General features: G+C 38.6%; 1 protein-coding gene across 1 annotated transcript in view; it reads right to left on the bottom strand.

Annotated features, from left to right (window-relative positions):
• CCDC186 (coiled-coil domain containing 186) overlaps positions 1–15,598 on the bottom strand; it is a 54,255-nt gene extending 38,657 nt beyond the window's left edge. Inside the window, exons 1-3 of the mRNA XM_046653581.1 lie at positions 15,385–15,598; positions 4,996–5,691; positions 2,784–2,910 (exon numbers count right to left, since the gene is read on the bottom strand). Of these exons, the coding sequence (XP_046509537.1) occupies positions 2,784–2,910; positions 4,996–5,657 (789 nt within the window). The 5' untranslated portion in view covers positions 5,658–5,691; positions 15,385–15,598. The remainder of the gene's footprint in view (positions 1–2,783; positions 2,911–4,995; positions 5,692–15,384) is intronic.
• Positions 15,599–18,801: the final 3,203 nt, after the last annotated feature.

An 18,801-nucleotide genomic window follows, 5' to 3' on the forward strand; every position in this document is an offset into this window, starting at 1 on the left:
TGGAGTCTTACATATAACATGAATTGCACAAGCGGTAAAAGAAAAAAAGTGATAAATTGGATACCATCAAAATTTAAAACTTTTGTGCTTCAAAGTACACCATTAAGAAAGTGAAAACAGGGGCTGGCCCGGTGGCGCAGGAGTTAAGTGTGCACATTCCGCTTTGGCGGCCCAGGGTTCGCCGGTTCGGACCCTGGGTGCAGACATGGTACTGCTTGGCAAGCCATGCTGTGGTAGGCATCCCACATATAAAGTAGAGGAAGATGGGCACGGATGTTAGCTCAGGGCCAGTCTTCCTCAGCAAAAAGAGAAGGATTGGCAGCAGTTAGCTCAGGGCTAATCTTCCTCAAAAAAAAAGAAAAGAAAAAGAAAGAAAGTGAAAACACAACCCACAGAATAGGAGAAAATACTTGCAAATCATATATCTGATAAAGGGTTATAATCCAGAATATAAAAAGAACTATCACAACTCAACAACAACAAAAAACAATTTAAAAATAGGCCCAGGACTTAGACATTTCTACAGAAATATCTATCTAAGATATATGAATGGCCAACAAGCACAGGAAAAGATGTTCAACTTTACTGGCCATTAAGAAAATGCAAATCAAAACCATGAGATACCACTTCACACCCATTTGGAAGGCTATAATCAAGAAGTCCAATGACACTAAGTGTTGGCAAGGATGTGGAGAAACTGGAACTCTCATACACTGCTGACAGGAATATAAAATAGTCCAGCCACTTTGGAAAACAGTCTGGCAGTTCCTCAAAAAGTTAAATATAGAATTATCATTTAACCCAACGTTCCACTCCTGGGTATATACCCAAATGAAATGAAAGCATATGTCCCCACAAAAACTTGTATATGAATATTCATAGCAGCATTATTCATAGTGGCCAAACAATGGAAACAACTGAAATATCCATCAACTGATGAAAGAATAAACAAAATGTTGTATATCTATACAATGGAATATTATTCGGCCATTAAAAGAAATGAAGTACTGATACATGCTACGACTTGAATGAAACCTTGAAAACATCATGCTAAGTAAAAGAAGCCAGACACAAAAGGCTACGTATTGTATGATTCCACTTACACGAAATGTTTAGAACAGGCAGATATATAGAGACAGAAAGTAGATTAGTTGTTCCCTAAGACTTGGGAAGGAGAGAGGAGAGGGGTTGGAGGGAAATGAAGAGTAACCACCAATGGGTATAGGGCTTCTTTTTTGGGTGATAAAAGATTCTAAAATTGTGATAAACATTGCACAACTAAAAACCATTGAACTGTATACTTGAAATGCATGAACTGTAAGGAACCTAAAAAATCATATCCCCATAAAGCTGTTTAAAAAACCCTCTATGTTAGCTTATAGTACATGTGTACTAATTTTCCTCATGACAAAATGATCTAGACCAACACTCTCCAATAGAAATACAAGCTACATGTGTAATTCAAATTTTCTAGTAGCCACATTTTAAAAAGCAAAAAGAAACAGGTGAAATAAATAGCATGTTTTATTAAACCCAATATATCCAAAATATTTCAACATGCCATCAACATGAAAAATTGAGCTGTTTTACTTTCTTTTGTCCTAAGTCTTCCAAATTAACTGTGTATTCTACCTCTTAATTTGGACCAGCCACTATTTAAGTGCTCAATACTTAGATGTGGCTACTAGCTGCCATATTGAATGGTGCAGATCTAGAGATAAAATGAAGAAAATCCTACTATACTGGCTAGCAAAAGCAAGGTGAATACAATTTTCTCTCTTAAAAAGGCACAACCACTACCAAGCTCATGAAAGGAACATCTCTGGTTCTCCCATCTATTCAGCCTGAAGTTTCTGGTCATCAGGAGTGATCTGTCTACCAAAATATGGATTCAGCCTATTATCAAGGCTCCCTCACACTTTAAAATTCTAAGTTTGGTTTACATGTGGTGGCTCTAGAGCACATAAAAACCAGGATTAAATATGCAAAATTTACACATACAGTCACCTTCCAACTGTGTAAAGGTTCGTTAAGTATACCAAGGCATAAGTAAGTGAAACTTGGTTCAATTTTTTATTATATTATTACCAATTGTTTACTGTTATTTTCATTATATTGCTTTCTGTGAAAAGATGAGACACAAGAAAAGACTTTTAAGGCTAGACTGCTTCTAATCTTGTCCACAGAAAAAAAGCGGCTCAGAAAGATAAAGAGCAGCTCAAATAGCTGTTTTGCTACCAGTCTGAATATTCACTTTGTTGATCCATGCATCACAGAATATTAAAAAAAAAAAGAAAAGAAAAGAAAGAAAGAAAGGCAAGGCAAGGCTGGGGAAGCCAGCTAGCCAGATGAAATCTAAGTGGGAGAGGCAATCTTCACAGTGTAGTTCACAAAACATTGAGAATGAAACCATATTAAACTATGAGCTTAAAAACATTCTAACGCTGGATATAAACTTATAGGTGTATACTGCTTCTTCCCTTAACTGGTAAAAACAGTCCATTTGACTGCCAAATCAAATTGTCTTTTCTTCTCAGATTTCTATATATAGTAGAATATAGTCACACATATCACATAAAAATATAAATTTACATGAAAGAAAAAAAACAGGCTATGATTCCCACTTCATAAAAGAGAGTCCTTTACATATCAAATAATCCTCTGTATTTAAAATACAATTTAACTTACAGAACTCCAATTTATACACAGATTTTTCAGGAATGTATTTACATTATTTTATAAATTGAAGTATAGTCTTTAAAGATTTTTGTTTGTCTTTTTACCTGTTTAATTGTGTTCATGTGCTGCTTCTCTGTTTCTGTTCTTTTTTTTAGTTCTTCTCTTAAATTGTCTTTTTCTGAACAAATGCCTAAGATGAGCTCTTGATGCTTCTTATTTTCCTTAATTAGCCTAAATATAAAAAGGGCAGTATAAGTAAAACATCATTAATAATGGAAATGTGGAATATAACCTGTTTGCAGACTACGGTGTAGATACTTATGATTAATAAATCAACATTTCTAAATAATCCTTTTGTAATGATACATTATACCTTGCAAAACTTTCTCTGGCCAGCCAGGCTATTAACTTTGTCCTAGAAATTTGTATGCTTCCAATCAAGTGAAATATAACCAGGTAAATAAAAGTACACTCTTTTAAGTTTATGTCTTTGAGCATCTCAACTATGCACTTCATCCTTTCAGCACCTGAACCCCTTCAGGTCAGTAGAACTCACCCAGGGGCAATTTTGCCCCTTCAGGCATGTGTCTGGGGACATTTTTGGTTACCACAATAGGGGTAGGGTTGCTCCTGGCTTCTTGGGTGGAGTGGAGGTCAGGGATGCTGCTAAACATCCTACGCTGCAGAGGACAGCTCCACCAGCAACAAAGAATGATCTGCCCCCAAATGTCAATAGTGCTGAGTTGAGAAATCTTGCTTTAGATTTTCAGAATATTTTAATAATATTCTCATAGCTATAGAAGAGTAGTAAATGTAAAATAAAATAAAAGTTTAAGCAGAAATTTCCAGTCCCCTAGACAAATGTAAATAAAAGCTTAAAAATTACCTGCAAAGTACTCAGAACTATAAAAAAAGATACTTCAGGTTAACAGCTAATATTTTAGGATTATTAATAGCAATAGCTATTACTTAATAACATTTACTGCACAATTACTATTTACTAAGTTTAGCTTTAAGTGCATTATTTCATTTAATATTCAAGTCTATGAAATTATCTGTTTTATGAATTAAGAAAAAAATGTTCGAGGTCATACAGCTAGTAAGTGGTTGACCTGAGATTTGGACCCAACTCTAACTTCATACCCCAGGCCTTTCCATCTTCTACTTTCAAGATCCCTCATTCACTCAACAAATACTTACTGGGTACCTACTATGTAGCTATACTATTCTCCATGTTGGGAGTATGTGAGCAAACTGTCTCTGCCCTCATGGAGCTTACATTCTAAGGGAGAAAATGAAAATAAACAACAAATATTTAGAATAAAATGTCAGGTAGTGATAAAGTCCTGTTAAGAAAACTAAAAGAGGGCTGGAGGACAGAGAGTGTAACTTGAGCTGTGATTTAGACAAAGTAGTCAGGGTAGGCTTCTCTGAGGCACAGAAGAATGCAGCGAAGAAGCAAGTTATGCAGATGTTTTGGAAAGAGAAAAATGTAGAACGCAAGCTGACTCAAGCCTTTTCTGGCACAGTGGTTTAACCTGGATTATTTATATGATTAAGGTGTATACTCAAGTTGTTGCAGAAAACTACTTGAAATACAAGAACCTTGGCCACAGTTCATAAGTAAACAATTTAGGATGGGAGAAGTAAAGAGCAGCAAGCCCTCAAACTGTTATTCTTAGATGCCCAAAGCACATCCTATACACAAATAACTGCTCTTAATTAAAAAGTCTAGTTGGGACCTTCAACAGTAATATTGATATTAGAAAATAGGGGAATGGATGTATAAACAAAGACATTTGGAAATAGACGCATTCATGAAAATTTAAGCCAAAGGAATTGAAAGGTTGTTTTCTTTATGGAAAATTAAATGAAAGCAAAAGAAAAAAAAACTAGCTCTTTTAGAGCTGAGTCACAAAACATTTCATTTGGAAATAAAGGTATTATGTGGATAACAAAAAATTAACTTTTTAAAAAAGAGAATCAGTCTGTATTTTAGTGATGGCTAGCATGTTTTACTTTCCTTTGTTAAAGGTTACAAAAGAGTAAACCTATGCATCACTTACATATATAAATCTAGAATAAAAATACAGGGTGATATAATAAAGTAAAATGAAATCAAACTATAGTTAAAATAGAAATTAACTCCACAAACTGACATTTGCTCAATTATTCAGTAAATACATATTTGTTGATCAACTACTATGTGCATGGCTCTAGTGCAGAATTAAAACTGGACAAAATGATACCCTCCTTTAAAAAATCAATCTTTAATTCTTGTGGGAAAAAAATAACCTCAAAAAATAAAAAACTTACTTCTTTATGGTGTGCTCCTGCTGCAAATACTTATCTTGCACACACTTTTCAAAGATAACTAACGCATGTTCTCCCTTATTCATTCCATTCGGTACTTGGTGTTCTTCTGCAAACTCTGTAGATAAGAGCTCAGATTCTATTTCTTCCAACAAATCCTCTGATGCTGAAACAGTCTTTATTTTTGAAATAAGTTTCTTGGTACAGTCTGTATCATAGGGACTTTCTGAGTAAGTCTTTTGATTAGCTGCTTCTGTAAATGTAGATGACTTTAATTCTGCCAATATTTGTGTTACTGTCTGTTCTGTTTCATTTGTTTTTGAAACTTGCTTTGTAAAATCTCCACCAGGAAAATTAGCTATTTGTTCAGAATTTTCTGGGTATGTGTCTGTTTTAGCACAAGAATCCTCACCTCCACCATGATCTGGAATATAATTTTCCTGTGCTTCAATGTGCTTATCGTGTTCATTAGGCGGACATAAATTTTTATCAAAGTTTAATGACAATAGTTTGGACTCATTTTCTAAGCTGCTGCTTTCACCACCAGAAAACGAGTTGCATGAATCTTCCTTTAATTCAGATGTTTTCCCAATATTTTTATCAGAGGAAATGGAGGCTATGTGCTCTGTCTCTGACATGCTGACTGGTACCAATTCACTCTGCATTTCTTCAAATCTCTCACTGATCTTCGTTTTACATCTAAGAAAGTCAAAACATCAAAATTTAGAAAATTTTTAAACCAAGACACCATATATATTTGCAGACAATCCATGATGTGGAATAACTAAGGCCACAAATTTTACCACTAATAATTCTCTCAAAAGCTTTTCCTTGAGGGGAAATAAAAAAATCAGAACAGCCAATGCAAGAGTGCCACAACAAGTAAGGTACTACAAAGCGTCATTCTCTTTCCTCCTTCAATTCAGTCATGTAACTTCATTTCCGTTGCAGTTTAGCATTCCCCTATCACCCCCATAAGATGTTGGGTATGGAATAATACTGGTAAAATACTGGAGAAATAAGGCAGCAATGAAAACACTAGGAGAGAAATAACAAACCAAGATAATAAAACGATGCACATTAATGATGATAAAAACTTACTGAGAAGGAAAATTAAACAATAACAAAACACAACTACCTATAGCCCAGACACCTAGAGCTGAGTTCAGAAAAGTCAGGGTGTAAAGGATCCCTGACAGGAATTCTTCTTTCATCCAGGCAAGGATCCAGAAAGTACGATAGTGATTTCCAAACATTATCATCAAGAATAAGCAATGTTCAGTGCAATTCAAATGGAGTCCATAGGCACTACTTAGGTCATAAAACAAACATTTACAAAACTAATTCAACAACACTAGAATACATATTTTTATGCTGTTTATGAGGGTTACTATTCTAGCTATTTTCTGAAAATTAGTCAACATCAAAAATTATCCTAAGACAGAAAAATACAAAATATTCCAGCAATCTTGATGAAAAAGAATTGTCAACTTCTTTGGTCAAATATCAATAAAGCATGCATAGGGTAGATGAGTTACCAGAGTCATCTGAGGTTAGATAAAAAAGCGGGCAGATCACAGTTTTGACAGAAACTAGGAAAGAAATAATTCCCGATGGAAGGAGTACTTATGGAAAACAAAACAGAAAGATGAAATTTTTGAATTAATAGAAAGATATATGTTTCAGTCTGTGATGGAGGTGTTAGTGGGAGGATGGTGAATAAAGGTAAGAGCAGATGATCAAGCAGAATCCTCAGAATGATATGCAGGAGTAAACTTTGTTAAAGGATAATAATTCATGATAGGCTTGTAGACTTGATTATACTATAGAGTTTCTAGCACATAGTAGGTTCTCATATATTTGTGGAATTAAAGCACAGAAGTGATACAATAAAACTAGTATTTGAGGAACATAATTCTAGGAATGCAGAAAACAGGAAGAATAATTCTAAGAAAGGGAAAGATGACCAGCTTGTTTGTTAAATATCCTGGCATTTAGTTTAGACTGCCTTTTGGGGCATTAACTAATATAGAAAGTAGCCTTACTACTATAAATTACCTATGTGTATAACATGGTTCCAAACAACCAAACCAAAATTATCGTTATCTTGCTGCATATATAACTAAGACAAAGCCTACACTAGTACTACTAAAGGCTTGGCTTAGACAATACAAATAACTGCAGTAAGTTTATAAAGGGCCTCATTAAGCATGCTATATTCCAAAATCCAGGACAAAGCAACATAATTCTCACAGAGGGGCATTAGCCACTGACATTACCTTCTCCAAAGACTCAATTTAAGATATAACTTGTAAATGTGCTGCTGCTGAATTTGAAATCTTAATTTAGAAATCAATCTAAAAACTAATAAAGGAAGTAGTTTTAAACATCATACCTAGTCAATACTATATTAACTGAAGTTGAACTCAGAGGTGACCAAAATGTAATAGGCAGTAGATAAAGAACCTACTTAAAAGAGATTAAGTCTATAAAGGCATTGTGATTCCCCAGCACAGACAGACCAAGTGAGAAGAAACTTAATCATTCAAGAACTTCACGGCTTTTGTCTGTGTGCCATACTTTGTCAAGAGAAAAGCACTGAACAAATATTGGTTACTATCCTCTTATTCAACTTTCACATTCCCCAGGGTTCAGTCCTCAACTTTATTTTCCCTCTTAGAATTCATCAACTTTGATAACTTGAATCAACAACTCATAGTTGATGCCCACATTATTTTCAGTGTGGTGTTCTTGAGTTACAGATAACAAATTATCTATCTCTTCAGGGTCGTTCTATCTCCATATCTATGTTAAAATCTCCACCTGAATACAGGCATTTCCAATGGATGTTCTACCATAACCTCAAACTCAAAATGGCTAAATCCAAAGTCACAATTATAGCTCCTATAATTGTGTACCCCCAGCTAATCTTTTGTGTCAATGGTATCATTTTTCTTAGTTACGACTCCTTCCTTTCCTTTGCCCTCATATTCTTTTACCAATTTCATGTCTCCTGCAATTATACTCTCTTTCCTACTGTCACTGTCCCCTATCTGCAACTCAACCCAGGCCTGATCACTTCGTACCTGGAACACTTGAATTGTTTTCTCAGTCTCACTCCATTCCTCCCTCTTGTTCTCCTTTCTTCAACTCCAAGTGAAGGAGCAAAAAGGTTAATGGGAGGGCAGGTGACTTGAGACAGCACCAGGGCAAGTGTCATCCACTCTAGAGATGAGGTTAAAGCGTGTACTACACTGGATCTGCCAAAGAGGTACAGGAGTTGCTCCATGAAGTTGGTCCTCAATGGCAGACGGGGCCAGGGATCTAAAACACTGCCCCTAAAAAATCCACACATACCACCTCCAGAGAGACCACCATCAAATGCAACCAGATGAAGCAGAGTGAGGCCAGGACTACCTCTTCCCTCTTGAGAGGTTCAGATAATGAAAACTCTGCCTCCACTGGCTGGTCATCTTCCCCCAACTCCAAAAGGGCTAGCTAGAGAAAGGAGAGGGAATATATTTTAGACCCAAAGTACAACTCCTCTTCCTTAATCCAAGCAGCTGGGAACTAACGGCTTCAACCTTTCTTCAGGGAGAAAGATGAGTTTGTGATTAAGGTTTTTAGTTGCTTATTTTTGTTTTTTAAATGATTGAAACCTGTGAATTTCTGGAGTAAGTTTTCTCTGGTAATCAAAAGTAGCAGAAAAGTTATGATATCAAACCAAGACATTATTAAGGGACTGCACTTCAGAGGGAAGTGGAGGGGACAGGGGTGTTGTACACAGTATGATTGGAGATCCTTTAAGGAAAAAATAAAACCATTTCAAGCTTATACCTCAGAGCTGCGATTCCTCACTAAACCAGTTGCACTACTTTTCCAATCTCATCTCTCAACACATTCCTAAAATCCTAGTACTTCACTATACTGTACCAGTGCCTGACCAGTCTGCTTAAGATTCCTCCAGTCTGCACATTAACCTTTCCATGGCTTTGCTCCCATCTAGGACGTCCTTCCCTTTAGTCTATCCAGAGCCTAATTATACTTAAAAATTGACTCTAATGCCAAATCTTCCTCCAAATTTTCCCTCATCAAGTACAAAAATAATCTCTCATGTAAATGAAAACAAAGTGCACTTATGCTCATCAAGCACACAGTCACAGCCTTCCTCAGGACCTTTCTGAAAAGGCAGTTTCCAGCCTTTTAAATGATCTCTGTACTTGCAAGGAGGAGGAACCTTGCTCTGAATCAAACTTCTTAAATCTCAAGCAATATAATGGTAATAATAAATAGATAAATAAATCTAACAAATACATTCTCTACCACCTTTACACACATTCTTGCAAATGCTGTTCGGTGGTCCTCAATAAGGGTGGGACCCACTGGGTTTACACAATGATCTGGGGGACTGAACAGCATTTAAGGTAGAAACTAGGTTGTAAGAAGACTTGCAATGTGCAAGACAGTGCAGAACAACAAAAATTTGTCTCATTCTGCTGGATATTCATTTAGGTAAAACAACCTGTTTTTATAACTACCTCAGCTTAGACTCTGTTTTACATATTATCCTCCTATAAATTAAAGAAGGCTCTTTTAACCTCAAAAGACAAGTACTTTCTATATTGTTGCTCAGTAATATACCCACAACCTTTGAAAGAGTCTTCATATAAATTTGCACCTGATAACCAGTCAGCTTGCAAATTTAGTTTTCTGATGCTCAAATGAACGCTGACTGGAGGCAAAAAGAACAGGAGAGGGTTTAACGAAGAGCTATGTGTATATATGTAACAAAGCCGTCACCGAAAATTAAAAACAGTACAAGAACGGTGGGGGGAGGAGGGCCACCATGAGCTTGATTATGTCCACAATTAACCAGGGGAAAAAACAGTCAGCTGAGTCCTCTTGTGGGCCTCCAGGTGGCTGATATAGGCCAGTTTGGTTGGTGTCCAGGATTTTTCCTGGGGCAGTTTGAGTGGGGGAGTTGTCATCAAAGTAACTGAGGATGGAGCAGCCTAGGAGGAGATTAAAGAGGGTGGATGTAAAACTAGACATTCGTTTACAAGACTATTGTAATTACTAAGTGCTTGTACAAATCAAATTCACACTCATATATATAGATACAGTGATTACAATTCTAGATTATAGTATCTGTTGCTTTTCTGAAGTGAAAAATAACAGGTTATTTGACTTTTTAGCGACTCTTACTCATTAGGGGAAAATACAGTACTTAGAACAGTCACAAATTCCTCCTAATTCAAGCACTTCTTTTTCAGTTGTTTCTGTTTCTGACACAGTACTACAGGACCAATTCACACTCCAAAACTGTTTCAGTGGAGTGAGAACTGGTTTCGCTCTTACTGGAGCTCATCAGCTGTAGGCAACTGGTCAAGAAACATTTTTTATTGCGTTAAAACCGACCACTATCCACCTTGGATTTTATTTCTTAATGAAAGAACTCACATTTCAAGAAAATAATTTCCATACATGAGCCACATAAATGAAAACACTGTCTTTAAGAGTACTATTTCTTGTTTTCCTAGTAATTAGCAGTATAAACAACAACAACAAACTTAAGCTTATTCAATAAACTGCAAATAGAAATGATTCTAATCCACAGATACTTGGTAAAAGGTGTGCAAACAAACAAGCCTCATACAAAGGTATCAAGTCAGAAATACATTTCCAAACTAGAGATTAATTCGTTCCCCAAACAGGTACTGAGCCAGTCTTTTTTTTGTTTTTTTAAAGATTGGCACCTGAGCTAACAACTGTTGCCAATCTTTTTTGTTTTTATTCTTCACCCCAAAGCCCCCAGTACATAGCTGTATATTTTTTAGTTGTGGGTCCTTCTAGTCATGGCATGTGGGACCCGATGAGCGGTGCCATGTCTGCGCCCAGGATCCGAAGCAGCGAAATCCTGGGCTACTGGAGCCCAGCCGGCGAACTTACCCACTTGGCCATGGGGCCGCCCCCGAGCCAGTCTTAAGTGCAGACACAGTTCCATGTGTTGGGAACAGGGCAGTGAATGAAACAGACATCCCTCATGGAGTTTACATTCCAGGGTGGGGGACCAATATATAAAAGCTGGATGTGAAATCTTTTACTCCTTTTGTTTACAGCATTTTAATTCGAGGGTCTGTCAGTGTTCCATCAGATATGCCTAAGTGTTTTAAGTCCAACAAAAAAATCTGACTCAGTTCAGCACAGATATTTACAACAAACTACAAATTTTTAAATTACAAACTGTACCATCTGAGTCGCAAATAATACCAGCTGTATACTTATCAAACAACGTCCATTAAGATAAGCAAGTTGAGCCCATGAGAGCACTCTTATTCTTTAATATAATGGTTTACTGTCCTTTGAAGAAAAAATAAGCACATTCAAAAGTATTTTATATATTCCCCAAAAACACTTTGAAAGTAGCATAAACAAAATAACTTATCTTTCTGACCAGTTCTAACAAGGTTCTGATATGGCAATTAAAGTCAGAAGCAATAAATCAAAAAGCACCCATAGTTCAACACAATCTGATCACAACCCCCAAGTGACTGATTTTTGATAGATACTAACTTTAAAATACTAATACTTTCCTGGATAAGGCTTCTAAATATAGAATAAAATAATAGAAAAGAACCTGTGTAAGAAACATGAAAACCTTGTTTCACCTGATAAAAATATCTGACACTGAAGTTCACGTAAGGTGAATCTGTGCAAATCAAATTCTACTTTTAAAAGATTAAAAACTGAGCTGGCTATTTTAAAGAACTCTAGATTCGTCCTACCAAAAGGAGGAAATATTTTGTAAAGTAGTCAAATTCTACTTAAGCTTTTGGGTAAAATTTAACTTAATACATTGAGTTTCCTTTCCATGAAACATATCACTAAATTTTAAAAGTGGCCTTTAGTCCCTCAGTTTAAAAAGTATGTTCTATGAGGCCAAGGTCAATTATCCCTGTGAGGGTTTATCTTTGCACCCAAGACTTAGAGCAGGTGAATTTTACAGTGTGTGCACTATATCACAGAAAAAGATGTTAAGAAGACAGATTCAGGGAGCCAGCCCCGATGACCTAGCTTCAAGTTCCGCGTGCTCTGATTCGGCAGCCTGGGTTCGGTTCCCGGGCACAGAACCACACCCTCATCTGTCAGTAGCCACTGTGGCTTACAGAGAAGAACCAGAAGGACTTATAACTATACAGAACTATGAACTGGGGCTTTGGGGGACAAAAAGGAAGAAAAAAGGAGGAAGATGGAGAACAGATGTTAGCTTATGGCAAATCTTCCCCTGCAAAAACAACAACAACAACAACAAACCAGGCTCAAGGCAACAGACACAGAGGGACTCCCCGCAAAATAGTACCAAATCCTGTGACAGGATAACAGGAGAAAGAGAAATTATGATCCATGAAGATTCCAGGCAAAAGAGGATAAGTGGCCACATCGTATATCACATTATCAAGTTCTATGTCACATTATCAGTTTGGTATCTGAGATCCGTGCAGTTTTACATGTCTAATACTAAGTTTTAAAGCAGAAAGTTATTAATATAGAAATCTTATTTTGAAGCTACTTGTATAAAGCTCACTATTTGAATTTTAATGAGTCTAAGAAAACGTGAAAAGTATTGTCAGCTATTTTTTTTCCCAAATCTGAAAACTAAAAGAAGGAAAAGGGGCTGGCCCTGTGGCTGAGTGGTTAGGTTTGCGCGCTCTGCTTCGGCGGCCCAGGGTTTCGCCAGTTCAAATCCTGGGCAAGGACACGGCGCCATTCACCTGGCCATGCTGGGGCGGCATCCCACATGCCACAACTAGAAGGACCCACAACTAAAAAATACACAACTATGTACCGGAGGGCTTTGGGAGAAAAAAGGAAAAAAAAAAATAAAAGCTTTAAAAGAAGGGGAAAAAATTGACCTATAGCTCCCTTTTCAAAAAGGCTAACGACTGCAAAAAAAAAAAAAAAATTTAAAGATAAGTTGCACGTCTGCCTTATATTAAGGAGTTCTGGTTAATGTTTAAATCTTGAAACTACCTTTGGCCTGGGCTTGGTTAATGTGGTATGATGTAGTTTACAAAAAAATTAAATTATTCCTTAGCACTTACTATATAATCATCCCTACAGCAGACCAGCAGTTCCTGTGTCTTAACGACAGACAAATATACTCACAATCCAACCAATACTTTCCTTCGCTGGGTTTGATTTCCATTTTGTGTCAATTGCCCCTTCACTCCCAATATTTTTCCTTCTGTTTACTTCTTAGCCCAATTAGATTTTTTAAATCTCAGTAGCTGAGAAATAAAGTTCAAAGGAGAAGTTTGAAAGAATATGATAAGATTAGAGGGTTATTTGTAAACTGAAATTATCTATGCTCCCACTGTTGCCCTGAATTGAATACTAAATATAACACTAGCAATACTGTAAGCCCGGTGACATGTTTATGAGAAATTCAGGATCAGCTTTAGTTATTTAAAGTTAGAGGTAAGGGATAGAAGCAAAGCATAAGTTTTATTGAAAGAAAACAACCCAGAACTTCAGGTTAAGGATTCTTACTTTAACATGAAACTGTTAGATGAATTTGTAAAACTAATGCAGATTACTACTTGCTCTTCAAAGGGAAAGACGATTTTTCTAAATCTCTAAATAATGCTGCTTCGACCTATCATCTCTCCCTAAAGAGTGAGTACTGTTTTACCTTCACTCTAATGACGTCAGCATGTAGCTATAAACAGATGTTTTTAAACTGAAAATACTAAGCAATCATCAACAGCTATGCTGCCATTGTATAGCATCAAAGGACAACTGGAGCTATGGATGAAGGAACTAAAAGATTTAAAGAGTGGTTACTGTGCTACACCACTCCTTTGTGTGAGCAATAAATAAGACTCTGAAATACTGATGACACTCTATGGGATCTCCAGTGTTTAAAGAAACCTCTAAGGTTATATGCAGGTATTCTGAACTGGACAAAGTCTTAAAAAGAACAAAACCAATGTAAACACAATCCATGCATTTCCAGGGAATAAAACCAATATAAACACAAGCCAGGCATTTCCAGATTGCCTATTACAGTGTAAAAAGGAGTTTTAATTCTTTATACTGTAAGGTTTGTGAATTACTCAATAACCTTCACTGAATTTAAAACAACATGAAAAGACCAAAAAGGAAGGGGAAAAAAAAGAACTTGGCCAATCGTCACTGTTTTCAATTTGTGTAACGATAAAGAAGTGAAAAATAGCTGTACAGAGAACAGTAAATCTTATACACACACAGACAGTTCAGTTTCACTATCAATGTCTCTTGAAACTTAATCTTTCCCACAAGATCAACACCGCAAATACAAACCTGCAGTGAATAGATGGGAAGGCTACACCCAACACCGAGCATACCTAAACACTTAATATCTTTTTTTTTGAATGACTACCAGCACACCTCTTGAAACACTGTTCTACTATTTTACTGCACATTTTCCTTAGAAAAACTCTTGGCTTATCATTTTGGAAGAAATAAAAAAGCTGGGCAACAAGGCACACACGCAGAGAAAACTGCCAACCTCCTGGGACTGCACGGCGTACTTTCACTCCCTATCTAATTTCTATCACCACCAAGTGAAAGAGGCAGATTCTAATCCAGATGTTCCGACTCCAAATCCAGGCCTCTTTCCTCTAAAGAAAATCAAGATGTGAATATTAGCGCAAGTTATTAAACTGTTAACAGCTGACCAATAATTACACCTGCACTGTTCCCCAGGATTTCTACCGGGGACAGGTAGAAGGGGCTTTACCATTTTACATATTTGATAGAGACAAAAAATTGAAATACCAATCTTACCAGCCAAGGTTTATCAAATGCCTTGATGTCCTTGGAGAAAAGGCAACATAAAAACCAAGAACAGTATCTCAGATATCCACGATCCCAAAGAATCGTCTCTAAGTTACTTAAAATCACAGTAATGGAAGTGTTTGGAAGAGGGTAAAAAGTAGCTACCAACAGTAAACATAAAACACACACACAGTCAACTTAGAGACGAAAAGAGAAACAGACGATTGAGTCTATGAAAGATCGCCGAGCAGGTGGGGCTTAGCAGCAGTTCGCTCTGGGAGACCACGCAACCGGCCCAAAGTCGGCCGTTTTCTAGGCACTGCTCAGGGGGCGCGGCCCCACGACCCCCGCCGACCCCTTTCAGCCGCCTAGTCCCCTGGCGGCCCGCGTCCGATGGAGGGAGGCAGGGCGAGGGAGGGACTCCGTCCCCGCGCGCTCCCTCCGCGCATCGCCCCCAGGACAGGCTGGGGGGGAGCCGCCGCGGGACCTGCACGACGGCTCGCGAGGTGGGGAGCCCCGCCGCGCAGCCACCGCGACTCCCTGGTCCGCCCCGGGCGCCCCTCGGGCACTCACCCCACTTCTCCGAGCCTCGGGCCGCACCCCTAACGAAGCCGCTGAAGCTCCGGCTCAGGGGATAACTTCTCCATAGCGGGGTGCAGCAGATCAGGGGGCGTGAGGGGAGGCAGCGGTGGGGAACAGGGCCGACCCCGCGCTCCCTGGGTCGCGGCTTTCCCAAACCCCCGCGGAGCTGACACATCAACAAAGATGGCGGCAACGCTGAAGCCGGCCCAGCTACAGCTGAAGGGGCGGGGCTCCCTGGAGCAGCCAATCAGTGCGGCGAGGATGGTGTGACGCGGCGCACCTTGGAGCCCGAGTAACCTGTCTGCAGTGGGCGGGGCCGGCGCAGCCCCGCCTCCTGCCCGGGCGCTCCCAGCCGCGCGCTCAGACTGGCTGGCACCCACGCCCTGGCGGACCCGGCCGGCCGGCTCGCCCGCGGGTAGTGCTGTCCTCCCTCCCACGCCCCTCCCCGACCCAAGCGGGTTCTTTCTTTCCGTAGGATGCGCTCATTGCATATACTCCCTCCTCACACTTTGGCCCTTCTTCATATGAGTCATGGGCTTAAAGCAATCAAAGAGAATTAGAAATTGTGACTTAGCTCTAAAACTCATACTGTGCACCTGACGTGGGCAGAGTCAGCAGCAGCAGCCCACCTGTCCGTCTGATAATTTATCCCTGGGAGGGACTCCAGGGTTTCCATGGCACCACGTTCGTGTCCACAGCGTGGCACCTACTGCCATTGTTCAGTAATAAAGCGTTGGTGCGTTGGTCTCTGGCACGAGACTGTGAGCGCCTGGAGCGCGGGAAGTGGCCTCTCTGGCTGGGTACCCAGCGCGCAGCGTGGGGTTTGACACGCAGGAGCTCTCAATAATAAGCAACAAAAAGTGTATGGGGGTCGGGGGTAGCTCGGAGAGAGCGTACTGAATACGGCTGCCTAATCCAGTCCAGAGAGGTAAGGTGAGCAGTTTCAGTCTGTGGAGGTTTTGCAAACCTACTCTGTCCGGTGAAGAGATGTTCTTTGGTTTAGGGCTTCTTATGCACAACTCATGAATGAAAATATTTGATTCTGACAAGTCATCAATGCAAGAGTTCATAAAAGAAAACTTGCTACCGTTCTGTTAAACTTCTTTGATACTAACTGCTGGCAAAAAGAAAAGAAAAAAAAATCATTGTGTAACTCTGTTCCTCTTTCCTTTTCAACAGGAAATGGCACCTCCTTCCTTAAATGAAGATACTGCATTAAAACATATTTTGCAATTAAAGTGTCAGTAAAGAAATGACTTGAGTTCAAACCAATAAATCAGCCAAACATTCCTAGTGAGATATATTATTCCAAGGGGAAAATAATCAAAGAAACTATAAACTTTTTTCAGTACTCATATTGTCAGTAATAATATTCATATTGTTGTTTCTGAAAGATACATTAGTATAAAGCATACAAGTAATCACATCTTTGGGAACCAAGATTTTCAGTACTGGGGAGAGGAAATACAAATAAAAAATCAAAGAAATTAAGTAAAAACTCTGCAATTTTAAATTTGAATTTAGAAATATCAGTATGAAGTCATGGTGCATTTACACTTAGAATCAGCCCTTAATCTCCAAGAGGAGTCCAGGTGACTTTTAGTGGGAAATTACATTTAGAGATGATAGTCTGCAGAATAGGGGTGTGCACTGGATTGATTATTGTTCTAGGCCTTTTCAGTGGACAGACTTTATTTTTAATGAAAAACTTGACTTGAACATACCAATTATTAAAAATCATTTGAGACTCTGGAATTTTTAAATACTAATTTTACAATATTAAGAAATTATTAAAGGTGGGATAAGTTTTGGTGATATTTTTTAAAAGTCATAATCTTTTAAAGAAACATACTTAAATATGTATGATTGAAAAGATACAATGACCCAGAAAGTAAGAAAGTGCCCTAAATAAATAAATAAATAAAAACACCTCACATTGATAGGAGTATGTCAAAGGAGAACAAGAGGCAAAAGAGCTCCCAATGGCCAAAGCTGGAACAATTTGAGCAAGGAAATAGTGTTGGATTATAACCCAAAGTATAAAATAAATATCCATGAGTCCATACTGATACATATAGAGAGATGAATGAATATATTAATAAATGGAGAAGAGACAAATCTCCCATGCAAAAGAATTTCAATTAATTTCTGTAGGTACTCTGCCCTTAAGGACAGGAACTGTAACTCCCTTTCCTTAGGTATAGACTGCATATAATGATTTCCTTCCAAAGTGTATAGCATGGGAAAGGGAGGGGAAAAAAAGAGTAACTTTATAGTAGAGAAACTTGACAAACACTAGACAGGTGATGGTGGAAAACATCAACTGTCATAAATCATGTTCATAGGACATACACTTGACGATGCAATACAAACGGCGCTTTACCTCTGTAGCCTTCCTTCCAGTAACTCCAGTCTTATTATGAGAAAAACATCAGACAAATTCCAACAGTGTGCTTTTCTACGAAACGCCTGGCCAGTACTCCTGGAAGCTAAGGTCATCAAAACAAGGAAAGTCTGAAAAACTGCCACAGCCAAGAAGAGCTTAAGGAGACATAACAACTAAACGCAATGTGGTATCTTGAATGGGATCCTGGTTCAAAAAAAGACCAATGGGTAAAAACTGAAGAAATCTAAGTAAACTATGGACTTTCGCAATAATATCAATATTCGTTCCTTAATTGTAACAAATGTATCCTTAATTGTAACCTTAATAACAGGAGAAACTGGGTGTGGCTTACATGGAAATTCTGTGTATCATCTTCTCAATTTATTCTGCAAATCTAAAACTGTTCAAAAAAATAAAATGCGTTAAAAATATACAAGTCGGAATTTGCTTCAAAACAATGGGAGGAGAGTGTGTGAGGTACAGATCAGTCAAGAATGACTAAATTGATAATGTTGAACCTGGGTGATGAGGTACCTGGGGGTACCACTTCTTAATTTGTTTGAAAGGGACATAGTTTAAAAAAATGTTTTAAATATTTTCTTTGAGCAACACCAACATATCACATGCTCTCAGTCAAGAAAAAAAAGTCAGATGTTTAATTTCCAAGACCAGGCAGTCAATGGATTAATTTGAAAAACTTTGTAAGACTTTAAGGGGTTAATGTGACCCAGGTGACCTTTGCAGGGACAAGATCTGTGTCTTTACACTCAAAATTTCCCCTCAGAGCTCCCAGGGACACCTTTGTAGAAGAAGCTAGAACAGCTACATTAAGTTTCCGCTGAGGAACTGTCTAAGCCCGTGGCCTTTGCACCCCCGCTGGAGCACAAAGACGCGCCTCCGCGGCCAGAGCGCAGCTGCCCCTCCCGCGAGCGCGCGCGTGGGCGCTGCGGGGCGCACGTGGGCGTGCAGTGCGCAGGCGTCGCGCTGGCGCGGGAGGGCCCGCTGGGCAGCGGAGGTGAGGT

This window comes from Equus quagga, chromosome 2 (assembly GCF_021613505.1).
Source record: "Equus quagga isolate Etosha38 chromosome 2, UCLA_HA_Equagga_1.0, whole genome shotgun sequence".
In the NCBI taxonomy this organism is placed as follows: domain Eukaryota; kingdom Metazoa; phylum Chordata; class Mammalia; order Perissodactyla; family Equidae; genus Equus; species Equus quagga.